Genomic DNA, 19,351 nt, shown 5'->3' on the forward strand with positions numbered 1-19,351 from the left:
GACGAACGCGCGTGCACACTCTGTGTGAGCGGGGCCATAAGCACAAAGCTGTGCTGATAACAAGACACCGGACCTCTTTTGCTTGACACAGAGGACCAGGAACCTGCCAGAGGCTGGCCCTCAGCAGACACCCACTTAGACTCAGAGACTGCCACAAAGAGCCCCTGCATACAGGTATCTCTTGAGACTTTGGGGTGATAGAGGGTAAGGGGCTTTCCCCCCCAGCCTTGCAGATAGTGACTGGGGACGTAAGTTTGCCCTTACACAGGGATAGGTGTTTGTTTCCTGGTATTATGTTTGGCCTTAAACTGCTGTTTAAAGTGACAGGCTAAATAAAGCCATGTTTCATTTCCCCCAAATCAGTCTCCCTGAGTATACCTCTGCACAGGTCTCTTACAGGTTCCCTCTGCCATCATTGCTGGTGACCCCTCCCCACACGTGGTTGTATACTCTCTGCCAGCGTGTGCCCTTGCTTTTAAGAGGTTACACTCCTGACCTGTCGTATTTGAGGGCCAGGCGGTAACAAGGACTGGATATTTCAATTGATACGTGGAACACGTCAAAGCGGCATTCGTAAAGGCTCAACAAAGTATCCGGACGTTCCTCCTTCTCCTTCCGTGCACCCCAAAACTGGAACAACCTACCAGAGACTCTCATATCCACCACCAGCTTAAGTTCTTTCAAATCTAAGGCTGTCTCACATTTTAACCTGGTCTGTAACGGTTTCATACGCTCATAATATATATTTTCTTTATATATTTTCTTTAACTGTGCACGCAATGTCTTGTATATAATGTATACCCTGTTCATTTATGTAACTGTACTTGTAACCATGTATTATTTGTTTTACTCTGTGTCCAGGACATACTTGAAAACGAGAGGTAACTCTCAATGTATTACTTCCTGGTAAAATATTTTATAAATAAATCTGTACCAATATATTACCTGCTAAATATGCAATGGCAGTATCCCATTCTCAGCATCACTGCCCACCTGCGCTTCAGCAGAAAGTGTCTTAATAACTGCTGGACAGTCCATTAAGTGCCTGCATGAAGAGCCTCATACACTTCAATGGAGTCCCACTAGGTAACAATTATCTCATACTATTATGTGTCAGTCCAGAACCCACATATCTCATGTGGGTCTTTGGGCTCTCAGCAATACGCTGCAATGCTTTTTCACTGCTCTTTTTGTGCCAAACGTAAACAGTTCATGATTACAGTCTTGAAACGAGGGACTTGTGGGCGGCACATTTTTTTAATTAGAGCAGCAATACCCGATTGATATATTTGTTAATAATTGAAAAGGCCGCTGGAACGCGAGGCAAGCGTAAACATTCCCCGTACTCCTGTCTCGTTGCTATTCCATATCCACGGTGCAGTAAAGCATTGCAAGGTCCTAACAATGTCTCATCACTGGTTTGGAAGCTCAGGTTTGACGGATCGGTGAAAGAATGTCTCTCACTGGTATGCAGTTGTATTGATTTCGGGGTTAGGTTTCAGCAGATCTTTTTTTTACATTGGATTGAAGCATGGGGGTCTCCAGAGCTGATCCCCATTCATTTCAGCTTAGTGGAGGACCCCTTGCTTCCGGAGATACTTAACTCCGTAGGGGGTTGCCGGTAGCTGCTCTGCTACCAGGGTTTACGGAATGGCTGTGTTCCAAAGCTGCCGCGACCTGCAGGCCAATAGGAAGCTGTGACATCATCAGGTTGGGTTTCCTATCAGCCCATGTGACGCAGGAGCTTTAAACTTTAAAGGCCAGCTGGGGCGGCAGCAGGCACCTGCTTTGGAGGTAAGTATCTCTGGAAGCAGAGGGTCCCCAGAACTGAAATTAATGGGGTTTAGCCCCGCTGCTTCACACTTGTGTTAAAAATATTAAACGGCATGAATTGCCCCTTTTAAAGTAAGAATAGGTTATTGTTGTAGTGAATGTTGGTACATTATTAAGAGTAAGATCATTTGTTTACAATATTGCGCTAATTTGTCCCTAAGGATTTGAGTGGTTTGCTCCTGATAACTTCAAGACAGTTTCTCAAGCAGTTAAATGCAGTTTGTTTGGTTTTTTTTTCATTGAAACTCTCTTTTCAGTGAGGAGAATCAAAATATATGGTGCAAATACCGTATTAAACCTTTTGGTTTTGAAGTCCTGTAATACGTATCTGAAATGAGCTTAATACTCTTCCAGTCCTCCTACACATGATTATTTTCCTAATCTGGCCCATTTGGAAACCTATTTGGGATAGACACAAAAGTGTCTGTTTCTGTGGGGACACACTGATGAAGGCAACTCGCATAGTGGTAAAGATGGTCAAAACGTAACTGCAGTGCTATTTATTCACCTAACACAGAGGCGGCCAACTCCAAGAGCCAACAACAGAACAGGTTTTAAGGATATCCCTGCTTCAGCACAGGTGGCTTGTAACTTTAGACAGCCAGTCTGTGGTTTGTTTGACATGATTTGCCTCCAGTAAACCCCACACTGCCTGGGATCTTAGTAAGTTTGAACAGTGTTATCATTTCCCTACTTCTGACATCAGGCTGTAGACTATATTATATTTAACAAAATCTGGAGTGCGGTCTGTTTCACTCAGTGACTCAGTGGGGTCTTGTCATTAAAGTGCAAGAATATAAACGCAATATTGTCTGGAAACAGCAGATCATTTGACACGCGCTGTATGTAAAGAAGAAATCATTTTATTGTAAGCTCCTGAGATCGGAGTGCGCCGGGCAAGAATCCCGAGTCTGCTTTGCTCACGGCTGTGTAATTAATATGTAAAAACTGTTCTGTTTCTTCCCCTCCTGTTGCAGCCATGTCCCCCGGGTCAGACAGCCACCTGAGTGTGGACATCCCTGCGGTATCTGAGCTGATCATGCAGACTCTGAGTGAGCTGGCCAAATCCTTCCAGGACATGTCTGACCGCTGCCTCTTGGTCCTACACTTGGAAGTCAGGTTGGTTTCATTTCCTTCATATCAAACGTTCAGTGGGTATCACAGGAGGGCCACGTGTATCACAGGAGGGCCACGTGTATCACAGGAGGGCCACGTGTAAGCCTTGAAATAGATATTGTGTTTATATTTTCCACTCTGCAAGTGGAGACTTTGCAGTGTGAATCATTGCTGCATTTGGCAATATAATATTATTTCCCTCCCAATTATTACAGCGGTGGAATCCCATGGCATACAGTACCCGGAAAGAGGCAGCCAGCCCCTCCTTGGGCTAAAGTGAACTAATAGCAGTAGTTAGATCATTAGCATTTAACTTTTTTTTTAATGATTTTTACCTCCCCTCTGTCATTAGACTGGTTACAGTCTGTTTTATGTACAGGTACATTTTTTATACCGTTTAATTTTTTTTTTGTTTTTTTGTTTGGCTGGTGGTAGCATAATTAGTTACAAATAGAAATTTACAGACACACTCACTGAGCCCTTGTAACCTCAAACCCACCACCCCTTATATATCTGTGTCAATAAGAGTGCTACTGAGTGTGACCTCAAGTATATAACAAAAGACAAAAAGTCCCAGTTCTGTCATGCACCCAGTAGCCCAAGCACGCTGCCTAGGGGTCACACTCGACTACTCTCGCCTCTCACATTAAAAACGTATCTAAAACCTGTTGCTTTTCCCCCCGCAATATCACAAAGATAACCCTTTCCTCTGTTGCTGGACTGCTAAATCTCTGACTCATTCTCTCCCGTGTCAATTACTGTAACCTCCTGCTGTTCGAACTTCCTGCCTCTCACCTGTCTCCCCTACAATCTATCCTAAACGCTGCTGCCAGAATCACTCTACCCTTTCCTAAATCTGTCTCAGTGTCTCCCCAGTTGAAATCCCTCTCCTGGCTTCCTATCAAATCCCGTATCACACACTCAATTCTCCTCCTCACTTTTAAAACTTTACACTCTTCTGCTCCTCCTTACATCTCAGCCCTAATTTCTCGCTATGCACCATCCCGACTCTTGCGTTCTGCTCAAGGATGTCTTCTCTCTATCCATTTTGTATCTAAAGCCCTCTCCCACCTTAAACCTTTCTCACTGACTGCCCCTCACCTCTGGAATGCCCTTCTCCTCAATATCTGACTAGCACCCTCTCTATCCACCTTAAGGCCTTGCCCCCGCTGCATGCTGCGGACGCTGCGCTCACCAGAGCCCACCCCGCAACGGCGCCGGGCCCGCTGCGAGGGGGGGCCGCAGCGCTCGCGCGAGAGCTACTCCTGCTCTCAATAGAATTGAGAGCAGGAACTCGCGTCGAGCGGCTAGGCACGCCCCCCGGCGGTTCAGCCAATGAGGGCGAACCTGCCGGGTGACGTCATGGCCGCTCCCCCGTCACTACTCCGGCACGCCCCCCCCGGTCTCTGCTCCTGCAGTGAGCTGCAGACCGGGGAATCGCCGGAACGCGCAGCCTAAAGCGCGGGCACGCATTAGAGCGCCGTGACCGGGGACTTAGCCTAAGACACACCTGCTAAACGAAGCATATGAGTAGCTCCGCGGCTAATACTTCACACCTGATACATGAAGCTTGGCCCCTTGGAGACGCACTTACCAGTACACCCTCCTACTGTATCTGTATGTTCCTCCTACCAATTAGATTGTAAGCTCTTCAGAGCAGGGACTCCTTTTCCTAAATGTTACTTTTATGTCTGAAGCTCTTATTCCCATTATGTGTTATTTGTATTATTTGTTATTTATATGATTGTCGCGTATATTACTACTGTGACGCGCTATGTACATTAATGCCGCTATATAAATAAAGGCATACATCCATCCAATAGGACAAGTTATAGAGTTAAATACTTGTCTGTTTTTCTTGTCATAAGTGAGGATCATTCAGTTGAATTCTTTGGCCAAAGCATTTTTAGTTTGCAAACCCACGCCAAGACATCCCCTCTTCTGCGAGTCCTATCACTACCTGGAAAAGCTCTCCTAACCTCTCTAATAGGGGAAAACTGTCTTAATAAACAGGTCATTCACAGGTGCGTAACAAGACCTGCCATTAAAGGTGGGATGGGTGCGCTTAAATTCAGGGAGGAGAGGGGCATGAGCCCCCAAATTGTTTACCAGTTGAAATTTACTAACACACAGTCCCTATAAGCTTAGAACCCAAACCCACCATATAGATTTGCCATATTTTACATTGTAGTTCTTATTCCGCACAGATATACAGTATGTGGTGTGGTGGGTTTGGGTTCTGATCTTACAGGGGCTGTGTGTGACTTGCAGAAGAGGGGACACCTTGGTGTGGCTTGCAGAAGAGGGGACACCTTGGTGTGGCTTGCAGAAGAGGGGACACCTTGGTGTGGCTTGCAGAAGAGGGGACACCTTGGTGTGGCTTGCAGAAGAGGGGACACCTTGGTGTGGTTTGCAGAAGAGGGGACACCTTGGCGTGGTGTGCAGAAGAGGGGACACCTTGGTGTGGCTTGCAGAAGAGGGGACACCTTGGTGTGGCTTGCAGAAGAGGGGACACCTTGGTGTGGCTTGCAGAAGAGGGGACACCTTGGTGTGGCTTGCAGAAGAGGGGACACCTTGGTGTGGCTTGCAGAAGAGGGGACACCTTGGTGTGGCTTGCAGAAGAGGGGACACCTTGGTGTGGCTTGCAGAAGAGGGGACACCTTGGTGTGGCTTGCAGAAGAGGGGACACCTTGGTGTGGTTTTCAGAAGAGGGGACACCATGGTGTGGCTTGCAGACAATGGGACACCTTGGTGTGGCTTGCAGAAGAGGGGACAAATTGGTGTGGTTTGCAGAAGAGGGGACATTTTGGTGTGGTTTTCAGAAGAGGGGACACCTTGGTGTGTTTTCAGAAGAGGGGACAAATTGGTGTGGCTTGCAGAAGAGGGGACACCTTGGTGTGGCTTGCAGAAGAGGTGACACCTTGGTGTGGCTTGCAGAAGAGGGGACACCTTGGTGTGGTTTGCAGAAGAGGGGACACCTTGGCGTGGTGTGCAGAAGAGGGGACACCTTGGTGTGGCTTGCAGAAGAGGGGACACCTTGGTGTGGCTTGCAGAAGAGGGGACACCTTGGTGTGGCTTGCAGAAGAGGGGACACCTTGGTGTGGCTTGCAGAAGAGGGGACACCTTGGTGTGGCTTGCAGAAGAGGGGACACCTTGGTGTGGCTTGCAGAAGAGGGGACACCTTGGTGTGGCTTGCAGAAGAGGGGACACCTTGGTGTGGCTTGCAGAAGAGGGGACACCTTGGTGTGGCTTGCAGAAGAGGGGACACCATGGTGTGGCTTGCAGACAATGGGACACCTTGGTGTGGCTTGCAGAAGAGGGGACAAATTGGTGTGGTTTGCAGAAGAGGGGACATTTTGGTGTGGTTTTCAGAAGAGGGGACACCTTGGTGTGTTTTCAGAAGAGGGGACAAATTGGTGTGGCTTGCAGAAGAGGGGACACCTTGGTGTGGTTTGCAGCTTAAAATGCTTAGGCCAAAGAACTAAATGACCCTCACTTATGAAGAAAAACAGATAAGTATTTAACTATATAACTTATCATATTGGATGCAACACTGAGGCTTTTTCTCTTTTGTTATATGGCATAATTAGTTTACATAGATAAAAGGGGGGAATGATAATTAATAGAACAGGAAACCCGTGACATTTTAACACTAAAGATGAATGAATCATTCTACGGGAGCCAATGACATTAAAACGGGTGGGGTTTTTTATCCCCGTGTGAGAGAGCCTCTTTCATTTCTTCACGCAGGTCATTTAGATCTCCCCCTCATTGGTGCATTGCTGCAGAGTTTCGTAGGTGTATACATGTCCAATTTCCTTGTTCTTTGAGTCAGAACAACGGAGATTAGCAAAACTCTGCAAAGCGTCTGCACACCGTTATTTCATGCTGCGCCCCGCCTGCTGTCACCTCGCCCACGGTGACAAATAGAATAAGCTTTTCTCTGGTATTGTTTGGGAAGGCTTAGAAGACATTGAGGTAGACGGTGGGAATTCACAGCTGTGCTTACTGACAATTCCCCCAGTAATGTGTGGGGTTTTTTTTGGTTTATTCATCTCTGCACTGAAGACTCTTTAGACTTCTATCATAGTATTAAAGCTGCAGACCAAGCAATATCCTATGTGTGTTTTTTAATAAATCAGTTCTGTACTATGAGAAAATACTTGTAGCATTTAAAAAATTTAATTAAAAAGAATGTTTTAAAGACATTTTTACTGTTTCTAACGTAGGAAGCATTTCCAAAGTGACATCCAATTCCCCTTCTGATAGGCCCTGGCTCTTGAGCCCCGCCCTCTCTCTAGCAGTGAACCAATTGTATCTAGTAACTGCCCAGTTAATCATATTCCAGAACTACATTTCCCATAATGCTGTGCAAGAACTGAATTAAATAGCCCCAAGCGAGTGATCGAACGGATCGATGTGCAGCTTAGCTAATCACTTGTCAGTGTGCAGATTGTATTGATGCACATATTGAATGGGGAAAAAATAAATAAAAAAATATATATTTTTTTTTTAAACGGCAGCTTGAACTGCAGCTTTAACATGGTCTTCTGTATATTGTAACATGCTCCACAACTCTGTATCAACTTATTGCGTGAGGTTTCTAAGGGATTTTCCCTATAATGTGATTTCTGTGTACTTTGCAGTATTGTATGTCATTAGGGTTACCAGGTGGCGAGCTATACCAGAAGTATACTCACATCTGCTAATTAGTAAACCAGCTGGAGAATTACTCCAGTGTCTGTGTCTATATTTTCCTAAAATATTCTTTAACAGCTTCTCCAAAAATACTGAACACAATGGTGAAAGGTGTAACGCGCTCGAGACACACACACGTCTGCTTCATGCTGTTTCCTCCTCTCTTTGGCCCCAGGCTCCTGACACCTTCTCCTGATTGGCTACATTACCCAGCAGCAGCCAATCAGGATGCAGAAAGCTGCCTAGCCCCCTAGCAATAGCCCAGCTCTCTCCCTGCTCGGGGAAATCCCACGGCCCCCCAAGCCAGTCAGGTCACTATGTCCAGAGAGGCAATATCGGTATACACGTCCAGAGAGGTAATACTGGTATACACATACTGTACATGTCCAGAGAGGCAATACGAGTATACACATACACGCCCAGAGAGGTAATACAGGAATACACATACACGCCCAGAGATGTAATACAGGTATACACATACACGCCCAGGGACGTAATACAGGTATACACATACACGCCCAGAGAGGTAATACCGGTATACGCATACACGCCCAGAGAGGTAATACATGTATACACATACACGCCCAGAGAGGTAATACCGGTATACACATACACGCCCAGAGAGGTAATACCGGTATACACATACACGCCCAGAGAGGTAATACCGGTATACACATACACGCCCAGAGAGGTAATACCGGTATACTCATACACGCCCAGAGAGTTAATACCGGTATACACATACACGCCCAGAGAGGTAATACCGGTATACACATACACGCCCAGAGAGGTAATACCGGTATACACATACACGTCCAGAGAGGTAATACCGGTATACACGTACACGCCCAGAGAGGTAATACCGGTATACACGTAAACGCCCAGAGAGGTAATACCGGTATACACGTACACGCCCAGAGAGGTAATACCGGTATACACATACACGCCCAGAGAGGTAATACCGGCATACACATACACGCCCAGAGAGGTAATACCGGTATACACATACACGCCCAGGGACGTAATACAGGTATACACATATACGCCCAGAGAGGTAATACCGGTATACGCATACACGCCCAGAGAGGTAATACATGTATACACATACACGCCCAGAGAGGTAATACCGGTATACACATACACGCCCAGAGAGGTAATACTGGTATACACATACACGCCCAGACAGGTAATACCGGTATACACATACACGCCCAGTGAGGTAATACCGGTATACACATACATGCCCAGAGAGGTAATACCAGTATACACATACACGCCCAGAGAGGTAATACCGGTATACACATACACGCCCAGTGAGGTAATACCGACATACACATACACGCCCAGAGAGGTAATACCGGTATACACATACACGCCCAGAGAGGTAATACCGGTATACACATACACGCCCAGTGAGGTAATACCGACATACACATACACGCCCAGAGAGGTAATACCGGTATACACATACACACACAGAGAGGTAATACCGGTATACACATACACGCCTAGAGAGGTAATACCGGTATACACATACACGCCCAGAGAGGTACAGTAATATCGGTATACACATACATGCCCAGAGAGGTAATACCGGTATACACATACACGCCCAAAGAGGTAATACCGGTATACACATACACGCCCAGAGAGGTAATACCGGTATACACATACACACACAGAGAGGTAATACCGGTATACACATACACGCCCAGAGAGGTACAGTAATATCGGTATACACATACATGCCCAGAGAGGTAATACCGGTATTCACATACATGTCCAAAGAGGTAATACCGATATATACATACACGCCCAGTGAGATAATACCGGTATACACATACACGCCCAGAGAGGTAATACCGGTATACACATACACGCCCAGAGAGGTAATACCGGTATACACATACACGCCCAGAGAGGTAATACCGGTATACACATACACGCCCAGAGAGGTAATACCGGTATACACATACATGTCCAAAGAGGTAATACCGATATATATATACACGCCCAGTGAGGTAATACCGGTATACACATACACGCCCAGAGAAGTAATACCGGTATACACATACACGCCCAGAGAGGTAATACCGGTATACACATACACGCCCAGAGAGGTAATACCGGTATATACATACACGCCCAGAGAGGTAATACCGGTATACACATACACGCCCAGAGAGGTAATACCGGTATACACATACACGTCCAGAGAGGTAATACCGGTATACACATACACGCCCAGAGGGCTAATACCGGTATACACATACATGCCCAGAGAGGTAATACCGGTATACACTTACACGCCCAGAGAGGTAATACCGGTATACACATACACGCCCAGAGAGGTAATACCGGTATACACATACACGCCCAGAGAGGTAATACCGGTATACACTTACACTACCAGAGAGGTAATACCGGTATACACATACACGCCCAGAGAGGTAATACCGGTATACACATACACGCCCAGAGAAGTAATACCGGTATACACATACACGCCCAGAGAGGTAATACCGGTATACACATACACACCCAGAGAGGTAATACCGGTATACACATACACGCCCAGAGAGATAATACCGGTATACACATACACGCCCAGAGAGGTAATACCGGTATACACATACACGTCCAGAGAGGTAATACCGGTATACACATACACGCCCAGAGAGGTAATACCGGTATACACGTAAACGCCCAGAGAGGTAATACCGGTATACACGTACACGCCCAGAGAGGTAATACCGGTATACACATACACGCCCAGAGAGGTAATACCGGCATACACATACACGCCCAGAGAGGTAATACCGGTATACACATACACGCCCAGGGACGTAATACAGGTATACACATATACGCCCAGAGAGGTAATACCGGTATACGCATACACGCCCAGAGAGGTAATACATGTATACACATACACGCCCAGAGAGGTAATACCGGTATACACATACACGCCCAGAGAGGTAATACCGGTATACACATACACGCCCAGAGAGGTAATACCGGTATACACATACACGCCCAGAGAGGTAATACCGGTATACACATACACGCCCAGAGAGGTAATACCGGTATACACATACACGCCCAGAGAGGTAATACCGGTATACACATACACGCCCAGAGAGGTACAGTAATACCGGTATACACATACACGCCCAGAGAAGTAATACCGGTATACACATACACGCCCAGAGAGGTAATACCGGTATACACATACACGCCCAGAGAGGTAATACCGGTATACACATACACGCCCAGGGACGTAATACAGGTATACACATATACGCCCAGAGAGGTAATACCGGTATACGCATACACGCCCAGAGAGGTAATACATGTATACACATACACGCCCAGAGAGGTAATACCGGTATACACATACACGCCCAGAGAGGTAATACCGGTATACACATACACGCCCAGAGAGGTAATACCGGTATACACATACACGCCCAGAGAGGTAATACCGGTATACACATACACGCCCAGAGAGGTAATACCGGTATACACATACACGCCCAGAGAGGTAATACCGGTATACACATACACGCCCAGAGAGGTACAGTAATACCGGTATACACATACACGCCCAGAGAAGTAATACCGGTATACACATACACGCCCAGAGAGGTAATACCGGTATACACATACACGCCCAGAGAGGTAATACCGGTATACACATACACGTCCAGAGAGGTAATACCGGTATACACATACACGCCCAGAGAGGTAATACCGGTATACACATACATGTCCGGTATTACCTCTCATTTGTTACTGGACAGTGTCTCCAAATACAGGACAGTCCGGTTCAATACACAATGCACACCTGGCAGCACTATATGTCATTAGACTTAAGCATCTGTTTCCCTACATCAGGGATTCCCAACTCCAGTCCTCATGATCCCCCAACAGGTCAGGTTTTCAGGATATCCCTGCTTCAGCACAGGTAGCTCAGTCGGTGACTCTCAATGTATTATTTCCTGGTAAAACATCTGTGTACAGCACTGAGTTCATTGTTAGCGATATAGAAGAAAAAATGTTATTAGCCCTGTTTATTTCTATATTTCTGTACCAATGTAATATAAACTGGATGGATTTAGAAGAGTGAATTGTAAGGTGCAGGAGAAACCATTAACATTACATTTCCAAAATGTATACGCAGTGCAGTGGTAAGATACAGTATACGGATTTCTATATTTCATCCAAACTATATATATATATATATATATATATATATATATGTGTATATATATATATATATATATATATATATATATATATATATATATATATATATATATATATGCGCGTGCGGACAGGGGGTGACCTATATAACTTTGATTAAATGAATATGAAAGGCCACCCGTCTTGGTTTGGGAATATTGGATATATACAGATGCAGAGGCGGTGCTGCCTCGGAACGGCTTGTACTTCACATAGGCAAAAACACACATTTTGCAATCATAATCAAAGCCTGCTCGCTGCAAACACCTTTATAGGAATGGCTGCAGCCTCGCTTCCTATTAGCATTAGTAAGTGGCAGGCCAAATAGAACACATTTTGGAAAAGGTTACAGTCGGAGCATGTTAAGCTCCTGTATATTGCAATCTTCATTAGTTTGCCCATAACATTTCTATTACAAGTTCCCTATAATAGGGAGGTCTCTGAAAAGTTCATCTGGGAAAGCGTCTGCGAAGCCATCATGTAACGTGCCGGGCTGAGAGGCATTTGGCATTTCGTGGGAGACCCAGGGGGTCAGGCTTTCAGAAGAGAAGCTGGCTTTCTCTCTGCTAGGAAGTAACAGAGGGAGAGGAGTGTGCTGTGAAAGCATGAATCACCGGCTCTGTGTCTCAGGTGATCTTTCAGACACTCTGTGCAGGGGAATTAAAAGCTGTCGCAGTGACATGGTTGGGGTGTGTGGGAGATGGGACCTGTAGCGTTAGGTTCTTCAGAAGCTGCTGGAAATAGACTCTGCCCTGAGCCGCAGAACATTATCTGAACCTAAACCTGTACTTTGCTCAAATCAGCCAGTTATTTCATTACAACGCTGCTTGCTATGGGCTGAAGTTGCCTGCTGTGTTGGAGTGGATAAGCGGGACTCATAAAATGTGATGACTTAATGACAGTGTTTCTTAATACACTATTATTTAAAAATAGTGAAAATATTTTTTTTAATACTATTATTAAATCGGGAGTTTAATTAATGGTCTCTCTTAAACAGGAACCTTAATGGAAGCAATTGGAAACCATAACTGCAATGGCTAGCAGTTATGGCTTGGGAATCTTTCCGGAGGGTGAATGGGTTTTGCACCCAGCGGTCTAGTAAGATACGTTCGTAGATGTAAATCCAGATATAAGGTACAGTACGATAACTAAACTATCTCAATATAATATATGCTTTTTGTGTCCTTGTCTTGTAGAGTTCACTGCTTCCACTATCTCATCCCATTGGCCAAGCAGGGAAACTATGCCATCGTAGCCAACGTGGAGAGCATGGACTATGACCCACTGGTTGTGCGTCTTAACAAGGACATCAGTGGTATCGAAGAGACCATGGGAGCCAGTCTCCAGCAGCACAAGTTCCAGTACATCTTCGAAGGTCAGAATGCTCCATCTAATACCATTAGGATAGTGGTCTCATAGATAAGGGGGAAGGGGGTGGGGGGTGCAGAGGTATAGGCAAACTAAGCTTTTGATTCCCACCATGCCCTGTGACCCCCTATTCATTGTGAGCCATTGGATGGAAAGTATTTCATTACAGTTATACTAGTCTGTGTTTCACAACCTTACAATCTCACCCATGTGGGTCGCCGATCATTGCCTGTTTTGTGGTAGTGTGATACTCTAGGTTAGGGGTGGGGAACCTTTTTTCTGCCAAGGGCCATTTGGATATTTATAACATCGTTCGCGGGCCATACAGACACAGACAGGCAGGCACACAGCAGGCATGCAGGCACACAGAACCCCGCCCCCCTACCTCTGGTAGTTGCTGCTGCTGCTGGGGGGATCGTGTAGGGCGGATGCTGGGGTAAGTGCTGGAGAAGCATGGGGGAAGTGCGGGGAATGCTGCGGGGTGAGTACGGTGGCTGCTGGGGATTGTGTAGGGTTGCCAGCGCCTCACACCACCTCCTCCCTCCCACCGATCGGGCGCGCGGCGGCCATTTTTTTTTTAAATTAGCGCAACCCCGGTTATAGCAGTTGCCTTAGCAGGGCCAGACCAAATGATTTCGAGGGCCTTATACCTACGGCCCTTGGGCCTGACGTTCCCCACCCCTGCTCTAGGTCTTCCATTTTGAGACAGGATACATGATTTTTAACCAGCCTGGAACAATTGATGATTTTCGGAAACACCATTTTTTTAGTGAAGCACCTAGTTGATGTTTTGGGGGTCGTGTAATGTGTATTATGGGCTCAACTGGTAACGTGCCCCAAACTATAATCCTGCTTAGTGCCTCCAATAAATAGCACTTTTACTGCATTACTACAAGTATAGCGCATAGAATGGGCCAAAGAAAAATATAACAATAGGTCATTTTAATGAGGAACTATGCTTCAAACGTTTCTAAATAGTCAACAGTCAGCTGATCATAAATATAGGTACCTGCAATGCATTTTCCAAATCCTGATTGTGTTTACTTGAACCAGAGCTGTATTAATGAGCAGCTTAGATTACTCATTATTAGTGCTCGTGGCTCGTGACACAGAATTCCACTCTCCACCAGGTCTGGGGCATCTGATTTCCTGCATCCTGATTAATGGTGCCCAGTACTTCAAGCGGATTAGCGAGTCCGGCATCAAGAAGATGTGCAGAAATATCTTCGTCCTTCAGCAGAACCTCACCAACATCACCATGTCCCGAGAGGCAGATCTGGACTTTGCAAGGTGACGTAACGAGCTGTGTGACACTTCATGACCTTACTGTACCTATCCTAACGTTTATACCATACGCTGCATGGAGATATCAGATCTAGGTTACCAGAGGAGTTTATTTTACTTGCATGGGTTCTCTGACTATAACCGACTCTGACTATAACTGACTATAGCTGTGAAGTTGTACTATGATGGTCAAGGTATCGGATGGCAAATCCTATTCCCCACCAAAAGGGACTTCACTCTGGCCAATGGGGCAGTGGAAGAGTTGATTTGTAAATCTACTTTACCAGTGTACCTTGAGTCATTGCTTATGTGGGACTGGCAAATAACTTAAGGTTACAACAGCTAGCTTTGGGAATGAATACGGTGTATGTGCATATTCACTGACTGCTCACTGAAAAGCCGATCTTGGGTGCCAGATGGGTTGTCTTGATGAGTTGATTGCCTCCATTACTGTGATCCTCTGGTAATGATACAATCAGGTCAAGGATTATCAGATCCTGAGCTTTGTGTCCCCTTTCAGTAGTGATTGTATAATATTTAAAATATATTTCTATAGCTAGAACATAAAAACCATAGAGTAGACACGTGATAACTTCAAGGACCAAGGTTTGTACCCCTTAAAAACTGACAATGAAGTAATAACAATTGATAGTTTGTTGCGCTGATCTATTTCTTGTTGACTCTCAAAAACTCAACGTTTCCTGTGTTTTCACCTATCTCTTTATATCACTGACCACAGTGTTTCCCATGGGACCTGTATTGTCGTAATTGCGTTGCCGGCAAAAGGAAAAAAAGAGTAGTCTGGAAGCATTGAGATGGCTGTGTTTATCTAACTAAAACCATGGGACTTTGTCATGAAATGACGTTCATATATGGTCAACGTGTCTCTTCCAACAATGCATATCAGTTGTATAGTTCTATTACTATATGGCTTACTAGTCTGGTCCTCTCAATGTAACAAACCCCGAAACATTGTGCTTTCTCTGTCAAATCTTCTAAAATGTCCCCAGGACTTCAGTCTTCCTTAGTTGATGAGTGCTCGCGGTGTACAATACTCACCAATTGGTATTGACTATAAAGCAATAACTATTCTTCTTCTTTGGTTTTTGGTACGCTTTACCTTATGTAATTTATCCCTACATTTCTTAAACCGGGTTGATGTTCTGCTTCATCTGCAATGGAGTCACGTCTTCCAGAAGAAAGTAGTGGTCAGTAGAGCCAGGCGGAGGTCCAGTGAGCGAGTATAACACATGCCACCATTACAAGGGATGTATTGTACTTCTTTCAGTTCCAGGCAATGTTAATAAAGCAGCAATCAGTGCTGCTCACTTTGCATTTGTGTTTATTTTGGTATTACCTGATTCACAATTCCTCCCGGTTCCCAAGATATTTGTAGTATTCATCACTGGACAGGAATACCTGTCAGGTGGACACAATCTAGTGGACAAGGTCAGCTTTGTTCCGATAGAGAGCCGTAACATAATCGGGAGATGACCTTGCACACTATTTGTGATGCTGCGGTTATATTTGTTATTATATTTTTGTGTTGGAACTATAAATATTTCAGAGACCATGTGGTCCCTAGACAAGGAGTGGGGTTCGTCTCCGCGGGACCCCCTGGATGAGGTAGAGGGTGTTGCTGCTTTAGCTCTCGTAGTATTCATATTGATGGACAGTTTTATGTTCTGCTGAGTTGTTAACAACAACTAGAAAGGAGAATGATCTTCAAAGGATAATATTACTTTTATCTTGTATTGCGCTGGCAGTGTTTGTAGTGATGTACACCGAGTACACAGTCTGCCCCTGCCCTGAAGAGCTGACAATCAAATGGCCTAATGCACAAGGAGATAAAGGGTCATATTTACTAAGCGGTGTTATGTCATAAGTAGAGATGGTCAAATTAGTAACAAACCGATCCGCAGATTTATTGCCATTTTTTTTTTTTTTTTTACCAAAATCTGATCTGCGGACGGAAATCCGACGGCGGATTTGATGAAAATTTTTTTTATCTGCACAAACTTCACGCAATCTGCCAAGCAAGAGAGATATAACTATTTTAGTAGAGCACTAATTACTATAAATCCCCTCACACCTCCCTCCAAATAACATATAGAGACACACCTGTACTCAAACACCCTAGCTACCTGGGAGATATGCAAAGTATATTTTAATGGGCCACACCTCCTAAAAGATTAAAAGATTTCCATAAGACCAATATTAACAAGCCTCCACGGCACATTTTGAGGACCCCACTGGTGTCAGGCCCAACAGTATCAGAACCCACAACCTCTGCTATTCAACAGCTCAACCGACGCAGCATTCTTTGGAGCCCTACTGCTCACACCTATGGCTAATCCTGCTGGCATGTCTCTCGGGTGTCTCAGGGGCGCTGCTTTTTTGTGCAGAAGGCACATTGAACTGGGAACCAGGAAGTGGAGGTGATCTGCTTATAAAAGGAGCCAGGGGGATGGGCTGCAGGTGTGAGGAGTGAGCGGTAGTGCTCAGAAGTATGCTGAGACAAGTGGTGCTACCCACCGTTGCAGCCAGAAGACGTAAATAAATAACCTTCTAACTTCACATGTATCCAGCTAATGTGCATCCATCTTGCTCTGCAGTTTGTACCTTGTGGTTTGGGGAATGCCTGTGCATGGAGTTATGAAGGTATTAAGCGATTCTGTGTGCTGGACCATCTTTTTGTCTTTGCATCAAGAATACAGCTCTGAGCTAACAGTGTGTATAATGTAAAAACAAGTATCATTTCTTATAGCAGGAAATATATTGAACTTTAATTTGCAGTGATACATTGGGTAACTTGTCTATGATTTTAGCTGCATATGTGTAACCAGACTTAAAACTTATTCTAAGGGAAGATGTTTAATGAAGGGAATGATGAAAATGTAGAAACTTTGTGGATTGAAATTAGTAGTGGAGGTAAAAGTTAAAAGACAATATTTGTAGGGATATGCTATAAACCACCAAATATCTGTGAGGTTGAGGAAGCCAAGATACTTTTGCAAAATGAGAAGGCAGCAGAACTAGGTCATGTTTGCATTTTGGGTGTATTTAATTATCCGGACATAGACTGGGGCAATGAGATTAGCATTACAACAAAATGATGTATACATAACTTGTCATATACCGCTCACCATGATACAAATGTATATATCTTATCTTTTAAATATTCTATTCCTGCTGGTGCAAAGAGGATAGTGCTAACAGACATGAACATAAATAGGGAGACAAAGAGTCCTCCTAGAAGATCCTCATTGGCTGCACACAAAGCTAGGAATAAATAGCAAGGTTTAAATACCAGGTGTATGAATGATTCAGTTAGCCGTAAGGTACAGGTAAGCAATCGCTCCCAGCACTGTGAGAGGATAATTGCCACTAAAAGCCACGTGGCAAAAATAATAAATCATGAACATTTGAATGTAATGGATCTAGATAATTTAGCTGTTCTTGAAGAACTCTTAATAGATAGTGATAGACCTTTAGGGGAAGGTCCTTTTACACAGTTGAAGGCAACATCAACATTCACACCACCACATGAGGTTAGTGCACAGGTAAAAGTGTTTACGGAACTAGTCACACATGATTTAGAAAAACTGAACAACAGGACTAGCAAATACAATCTGAGTATGAAAGAGCACAATGCACTTAGAGAACTGAGCCAAGATGACACCCTAGTGATTAAGCCATCAGACAAGGGTGGAAACGTGGTGGTTGTGGATAAAATAGTATATCTGAAGGAATGCCTGAGACTGCTGTCTGATAAAACTTGCTATCGAATACTTGACTGTGATCCTACGTCCATCTTCCAAAAAGAATTACTCACTATTCTCGAGCCAGGGAAATCAAACAAAATCATCACGAACAAAGAGTTTGAATTCCTACACATTAAGAACCCGAGGGTAGCTACATTTTACCATCTCCCGAAGCTACACAAGGGGAAGATCCCACCCCCAGGGACACCCATAGTGTCTGGCATTGGTAATTTGACATCCAATGCCAGCATCTATGTGGACAAATTGTTGCGACCGTTTGTGAGCTCCCTACCATCGTATCTTCGTGATACCAAGGACGTGCTGTTAAAACTTGAGGGCATCACCATCAGCCCAAGCACGTTCATGGTTGGTCTCGATGTTGAGGGATTATACACGAGCATCCCACATATGGTCGGCATGAAAGCCGTTGCCCACTTTCTACGATCTAGAGGGCAAGATTTATTAAAACACAACGATTTCATTCTCCAACTACTGGACCTTACCCTCACAAAGAATTACTTTGTGTTTAACAATAAGTACTATCACCAAATCCAGGGCACTGCTATGGGGACCACCTGTGCCCCCACCTATGCCAATTTATATCTAGGCTGGTGGGAGGAAACGGTGGTCTTCGGCGAGGCCCTGGAAGCTTATACTACATTTATTGATCTATGGGTAAGGTTCATAGACGATATTTTCATGCTCTGGACAGGGAGTGTGGATCTCCTAAATGAATTTGTCAAATTGTTAAATACCAACGAACACAATTTGAGATTAACTACTGTCTGGAGTCTACTAAGTATAGATTTCTTGGACATTACAATTCTCAAGGATACATCAGGAAAATTAGAAACCCCTATCTATAGAAAAAGTTCCGCAACAAACAGTTTACTTAGAGCAGAGAGCCAGCATCCAAAACATGTTATAAAAGCCATCCCAATAGGCCAATGTTTACGTGTTCGGCGTAACTGCTCAACTGTTTCTGAGTTCAAAGAACAAGCTAACCTACTGACAAACTGATTCCTAGAACGTGGACACTCAAA

At 44.7% G+C, this 19,351-nt stretch overlaps 1 protein-coding gene across 1 annotated transcript in view; it reads left to right on the forward strand.

The window, feature by feature from the left end:
- Window positions 1-19,351, forward strand: part of EXOC4 (exocyst complex component 4) — a 409,051-nt gene that overhangs the window by 348,954 nt on the left and 40,746 nt on the right. Inside the window, exons 15-17 of the mRNA XM_075599349.1 lie at window positions 2,811-2,952; window positions 13,089-13,267; window positions 14,391-14,550. Of these exons, the coding sequence (XP_075455464.1) occupies window positions 2,811-2,952; window positions 13,089-13,267; window positions 14,391-14,550 (481 nt within the window). The remainder of the gene's footprint in view (window positions 1-2,810; window positions 2,953-13,088; window positions 13,268-14,390; window positions 14,551-19,351) is intronic.

This window comes from Ascaphus truei, chromosome 5 (genome assembly GCF_040206685.1).
Source record: "Ascaphus truei isolate aAscTru1 chromosome 5, aAscTru1.hap1, whole genome shotgun sequence".
NCBI classification, from domain to species: domain Eukaryota; kingdom Metazoa; phylum Chordata; class Amphibia; order Anura; family Ascaphidae; genus Ascaphus; species Ascaphus truei.